The sequence below is a fragment of the Arabidopsis lyrata genome (genome assembly GCF_000004255.2).
Source record: "Arabidopsis lyrata subsp. lyrata unplaced genomic scaffold ARALYscaffold_57, whole genome shotgun sequence".
In the NCBI taxonomy this organism is placed as follows: Eukaryota; Viridiplantae; Streptophyta; class Magnoliopsida; order Brassicales; family Brassicaceae; genus Arabidopsis; species Arabidopsis lyrata.
In genome coordinates this window covers 1-6,469 of record NW_003302510.1, presented here as the reverse complement: position 1 = coordinate 6,469, position 6,469 = coordinate 1, and the positions used below count along the sequence as shown (strand labels likewise).

Genomic DNA, 6,469 nt, shown 5'->3' with positions numbered 1-6,469 from the left:
CTCCCTGACTTTAGACGTTTTGTCGAGTGGAAATTTATTCCCAAAATAAATGGGGAGAGTGGGTTCGCTGACTCCGTCTCAACCACATGACTCGATAACCGATCAATAAATGTCTTTCTAAATCTTTGGTTGGTGTCCACAAAAACAAAATTATTTTCCCATTTTACTCATTTTTGCTTCTTTTTAAATAAAAAATAATTCATATATATGAAGAAGAATTGCCAAGAATTTTTCTTTTATAAAGACAAGTGAGTAAGCAATACATATCGATCACTTACCATTCAACAAACAAAACGTATTTGTTTCCAAAAGAAAATAATTGTCATGAGTCGAAACAAGTCTTATTGGTTTGGTGTTACCATCTATTTCTTAGTTTCTTGTCACCCTTTTATAAACACCTTTGCTTCTCCCACACAGTCCTTGTGCCGCAACGACCAAAGGGATGCTCTTTTAGAGCTAAAAGAAGAGTTATCAATCCATTCCAGAAACAGCGCTCCTGTACCAACAATTTCATGGAACAAGCGCGTCGACTGCTGTTCTTGGAAGGGTGTGAAGTGTAATGCTATCTCCGGAGAGGTGATATCACTAAAACTTGGTGACCCCTCTACATTCAACAGCTCTTGGAAATCTAGCAGTGGTCTTTTTAAACTCCAAAATCTTCTTCACCTAGATCTTTCATCTTTAGGTCTCCAAGGGGAGATTCCTTCTTCCATTGGAAATCTTTCTCATCTCACATATCTTGATCTTTCTTTCAATCAATTAGTTGGTGAAGTTCCGGCTTCAATCGGTAACCTAAACCAACTAGGATACATGGATCTTTCAGATAATAATCTCAAAGGTAATATTCCTACTTCATTTGCCAACTTATCCAAGCTTTCTGAATTGCACCTCCGTGAAAATCAATTCACGGGTGGCGATATAGTATTAGCCAACTTAACCAGCTTATCCATTATAGTCCTCTCCTTCAATTACTTCAAATCCGCCATTTCTGCTGACCTTAGTGGACTCCACAACTTAGAGCGATTTTGGGTGTATAACAACTCATTTTTCGGACCTTTTCCCTCATTCTTGCTCACGATTCCTTCGTTAGTCGATATTGATTTAAGTGAAAACCAATTCGAGGGACCTATTGATTTTGGGAATACCTCTTCATCATCTAAGTTGACAGAGTTAGATCTCAGCCATAACAATTTCGGAGGACGAGTCCCTAGTTCTATATCAAAATTAGTCAATCTCGCTAACTTAGATCTTAGCCACAACAATTTAGGAGGGCAAGTCCCTAGCTATATATCAAAATTACGCAATCTCTTATCTTTAGATCTCAGCCATAACAATTTCGGAGGACGAGTCCCTAGCTCTATATCAAAATTAGTCAACCTCAGTTCCCTTGATCTTTCCTACAACAAGTTGGAAGGGCAAGTACCTCAATGTATATGGAGATCTTCTAAGTTGAATTCAGTGGACCTTTCTTATAATTCTTTCAGCAGTTTCGGCATAATTCTAGAACCCACAAAGGACCAATTAGTAAGAGACTGGGATCTTAGTTCAAATTCACTCCAAGGACCAATTCCCCAATGGATCTGCAACTTCAGATATTTTTCCTTCTTAGATTTTTCCAACAACCATCTCAATGGCTCAATTCCACAATGTTTGAAGAATTCCACTGATTTCAACATGTTAAATCTGCGAAACAACAGTCTAAGTGGATTTATGCCAGATTTATGCATCGATGGCTCACAGTTGCGATCACTTGATGTCAGCCTCAACAATTTCGTGGGGAAACTTCCAAAATCTTTGATCAACTGCGAGTGGATGGAGTTTCTAAATGTGAGAGGAAACAAGATCAAAGACACGTTTCCGTTTTGGTTGGGATCTCTACAATACCTAAAGGTTCTTGTGCTCCGATCAAATACATTCTACGGTCCAGTCTACAAGCCATCCGCCTATTTAGGCTTTCCAAGCCTGAGGATCATGGACATATCCAATAACAACTTCGTTGGATCGTTACCACAAGACTATTTTGTCAATTGGACTGAAATGTCATTGGTATGGCGACGGCCTATGCTCACACTCGGTTACAAACCACATCTAACTATACCAGGATCAAGCTACATGGGGGATGGTTCCAACAAGCATCAAGATTCTATTGATTTGGTATATAAAGGAGTAGACACAGATTTCGTACTAATCTTTCAAGCCTTCAAAGCCATTGATTTTTCTGGAAACCGATTCTCCGGATACATTCCTGAATCCATTGGTCTATTGAGCGAATTGCGTCTTCTCAACTTATCAGGCAACACATTCACTGGCAATATCCCACCGTCATTGGCAAATATTTCAAAGCTCGAGACGTTAGACCTATCGCGAAACAACTTGTCAGGTGAAATTCCTCGAGGTCTCGGGAAACTCTCGTTTCTCTCCAACATCAACTTCTCCCACAATCATCTTGAGGGATTGGTGCCTAGGAGCACACAGTTTGGAACTCAAACTTGTTCTTCATTCATGGGTAACCCCGGACTCTATGGCCTCGAGGAAATTTGTCGAGAAAGCCATCATGTCCCCGTTCCTACTACATCTCAGCAACACGAGGAATCTTTGTCAGAAACGAAAGAGCCAGTGCTGAACTGGATAGCAGCCGCGATAGCGTTTGGACCTGGTGTGTTTTGTGGATTAGTGATCGGGCATATATTTACTTCATACAAGCATGAGTGGTTTATTATATCTCGTTAAGCCCATCTCTCTCGCGGTTTCGTCAAGTTTGTACTCCCGTAATTAGTTCGCCAGGTGTTTATTCTTTTCACTTCGTATCGTGGTTGTCTTATAAACAGTGTCAATGTTATAAACTTTAATGTTCTCACCATTTTATGTAATATGGTCCATGTTGGTTGCATATGTTTGTCAGTTATAAAGCGTTAACAAAGTGTCTTGAAAATGATGTTTCTTTTACAATATCTCATAGCCATACATTTATCTCTAATTTGAGTCTAAAAATCTTCATCTTAGTTGATTCATTGCATATTTGCATATATTTAGATCATTTATAATATGATCTTGTATTATGTTGGAATTAGGATGAACAAAACAGATGTAGAGTCTCTATTACAGAAACAGAGGAGATAAATCCAAAAATCGTATCGGCCACAATGTAATTCTTCACAGGGGAGACTTGCTGAGAAAGAAGATAAACCTTGAAGAGTGGCTTTTGCTCTTTCTTCACCTTATGACCTATAATTAATAATAAACCCATTTCCCACGGCATTACTTGGGATCATTACTTGTATAATCATGAAGAAATCAAATCTCCCGCTTCCATAGTCTTTATAACGGTTTTTATATACATAGAGTAGAGACACAGCTAAAAATCTACCAAAAATTGTCAACACTAAAGCTCGTCCTCGCAATCTTCAATCCCAACAAGAGATGAGAGAGTTGAGATCCATAATTCTAATCCTCGCTTAATCTCTTTTTTCCTAATTTCTTCGATCTTACGAACAGCTTTTTTCGACATCCCAAGTTTTATCAAAATGGTTCCAAGTGATTTGAACGTTGAGTCATCAGGTTGAATTCCAGATGACACCATCTCTTTGAATGTCTCAACAGCTTCTTTGAATCTTCCGTCTAAAGCATATAAACCGAGAACGCTGTTATAACTCAACGGATCAGTTAGAATCCTCATCTCTCTCATCTGTTTTGCTATCTGAGTCGCTTCTTCAAACCTACCGTTCTTCTTGTACATACATAACATCATCGCGAAGGTAAACTCGTTTGCTTCTCTTCTCTGTTTCATGCTTTCGAATATAGCTTCCGCTTTTCTCACCATCGATCTTTCACTACACAGGTTGTTCATACAATGTGAGGTATATACATCCGGATACTGTGTCTCGTTACACGATCGAAGAAGCTTTCTGTATATTGCTTCAGCTTCATCTAAGTACCCGACTTTAGTGTAGAGCTTGATCAGAGAATTGTATATAACAGAGTTTCCTGGAATTCCAGCTTCTTTCATCGCTTCTACATAACTCATAGCTTGCTGAACGTTTCCAGTATCCGCAAAAGCATTGATCAAGACGCCATATACAACAACATCGGGTTCGATATTGTACTCAACCATCTCTTTATACACTTCCTCTGCCATATTGAGCTGACCCAGTTTCACAAAGCTCGAAATCACAGCACAGTAAGGTATACAATCGCTCACATATCCCGTCTCTCTCATTTTTTCCAGGTAGCATTTGGCTTTATCAGGCATGTCGGCGCTCGCAAGGATCTGGACGAGAGTATTATATGTACACTTATCCGGTGTGACCCCATAACTCATCATGCTCTCAAATAACTCACACGCCTTTTCACAGCTTTTACTAATTCCATAAGCTTTGATCATTACGTTGTACTCAAGAACTGTTCTCTTATTTACTTCTTGGCAGCAGATAAATACCCTCTCGGCTTCTGATAAATATCCACGCTCACCATATGCATCAATGTTGGCTGAATAGCCTTCAGAACTCATATTACCCGCAACATGAACCCTTCTGAACCATGACCATGATTTCTCAAGCATCTCTGCTTCTATATACATTCTAGTGAGAGCAGATTGTGTATACTCATCAATCTCAACATCATTATCATCCATCTCTGCTATAAGCTCTTCAGCTTCCTTAACCATACGTCTAATCGAGAATGCATAGAGGAGAGTGCGGTAACTTACAGGATCCGGTTTAAGCCCAGCGCCTTTCATTTCCTTGAAGTAGGTCCCTGCCCTTTCTATATCGTTGTTCTTCGTGTGAAGTGAAATCAGAATGTTATATGTTCTTGTATCAGGTGCGCAATGAAACTTCATTGTTTTCATCAAAGAAGTGACTTCACCAAACTGACCATTATTGCCATAAACATGAATCATGGTATTAAAAGTCACTGTGGTTGGAACAATCCCTTCTTCTAGCATCCTCTTGAACGTCTCTGAAGCCTCTTTTATCTGACCGGACTTACCATACGTATCAATCATCGTGTTGTAAGTATAAGAGCTCAAGCAAACATGTGAATCCGCCTTGTTTTCGTCACACGACCATTTCTTGAAAAACTCCTCCGCTTTTTGAAACTCTCTTGCCTTTTTATACATTTGAAGAACAATCCCCGTCGTAACTTCATCAGGCTGCATCCCAATCTTACTCATCTTCCCTAGCCAACAAAGCGCATGTACTTTAAGCCCGCCTTTGCTATAAACATCGATGAGAGTCCCATACGTCGAATTAATCGGCTTGATACCTTTCCTAATCATTTCATCCCACAAACTCTGCACATACCTCCATTTACAAGCTTTCCCAAGTATCCGAAGCATGATATTATAATGAATCACATTCAATTCATAACAACCCTTACTCTTAAACCACTCGAAATCTCCACCGCTCTCTCCCACCGCGTCTGCTCCTTTTAAAATAATCGTCCTCTCCATTGGGTCAGTCAGCTTCTCTGACCACGGAATCAACGCATCTTCAACATCCTCAATACAATCCAAAGCCTCTAGAATAGCGGGAATACATCCTCCGTAACTCAGACGTTTCGTCGAACACTTGGTGTGCACTTTACCAACCATACCATTCCCTCCAAACCCGCCATCTTTACTTCTCCTATCAACAAACCCATCACTAAAACCTGATTTTCCGACGCTGCCATTACCTGGGTTTACAAAAAGTAAGTTTTTTCCGGCGACAACTTCATGAGCAACAGTACCACAACCTCGGTCGCCATTTCTGGTGCTTCTCTGTGGTCCTTTTTCACTCTCGTGAGTTCCTGGTACGTAATTCTGCTTCACTTTCTTGACGGATGGGAATTTATCGAGAGGCGAAATCGGTAAGGTTTTTGTAGAACAGAGAACATGTAAGCTACTTCCATCTAAACGAAGATTCAACAACATTTTTCAACTGCAACGAGCATTAGTTTATTCACGAGAGAAAAGGAAAAGAATTTGCACTGCTAATTGCGACGACGGTGGTATATACTTCTCCGGCGAACGTGATTCTCTGTTGAATTCCGACGTGGTTTTTTTCTGGCAAAGTTGCAAATGGATAAAATTGCGCGCGCAAAGGACCTTTGTCCGAAAGACATTTAGGGGTTAAATTGATAATTTCGTAATAGTTTAAGTCCTTAAAGGAAATAAAAAGCTGTAATCTCCTGAAGTATTTTTATTTATACAAAACAACTCGTTATAAAATTTGTTTTCCAAATATTCCCAAACTTTTATCATATGCACATAAAAAACCATCTGTTTTTCTACTCCACATTTAACCTCCAAACTTCGTTACACAAATATCCAATCCTAGAGAGGATCTCTTTTAACATCTCAAGCAATGTAGACATATATGCGAAGGAAGCTCGCTTCTTCTTAGCTTACATGTACATCTTGAACCAGTAACCGATGTTTAGAAAGCTTTTCAAAATTGGTCTGTCATCTGTGGTCTGTGCACACAAATGT

At 39.6% G+C, this 6,469-nt stretch overlaps 2 protein-coding genes across 2 annotated transcripts; one reads left to right on the top strand and one right to left on the bottom strand.

The window, feature by feature from the left end:
- Positions 1–253: 253 nt before the first annotated feature.
- LOC110226636 (receptor like protein 30-like) lies at positions 254–2,932 on the top strand. Its single transcript, XM_021018827.1, has one exon. It carries the CDS (start codon positions 325–327, stop codon positions 2,728–2,730), a length of 2,406 nt encoding a protein of 801 aa, XP_020874486.1. The 5' UTR covers positions 254–324; the 3' UTR covers positions 2,731–2,932.
- Positions 2,933–3,258: 326 nt separating this feature from the next.
- Positions 3,259–6,068, bottom strand: LOC9299085 (pentatricopeptide repeat-containing protein At3g23020). The gene is given in 3 exon segments (XM_002862961.2): positions 3,259–5,394; positions 5,397–5,427; positions 5,429–6,068. Coding segments are annotated over 3 exon segments (2,526 nt in total). The 5' UTR covers positions 5,912–6,068; the 3' UTR covers positions 3,259–3,382.
- Positions 6,069–6,469: the final 401 nt, after the last annotated feature.

What these genes read in the sequence shown, in the direction of transcription:
- LOC110226636 (XM_021018827.1), top strand. Translation starts at nt 325, where the DNA reads ATGAGTCGAAACAAGTCTTATTGGTTTGGTGTTACCATCTATTTCTTA.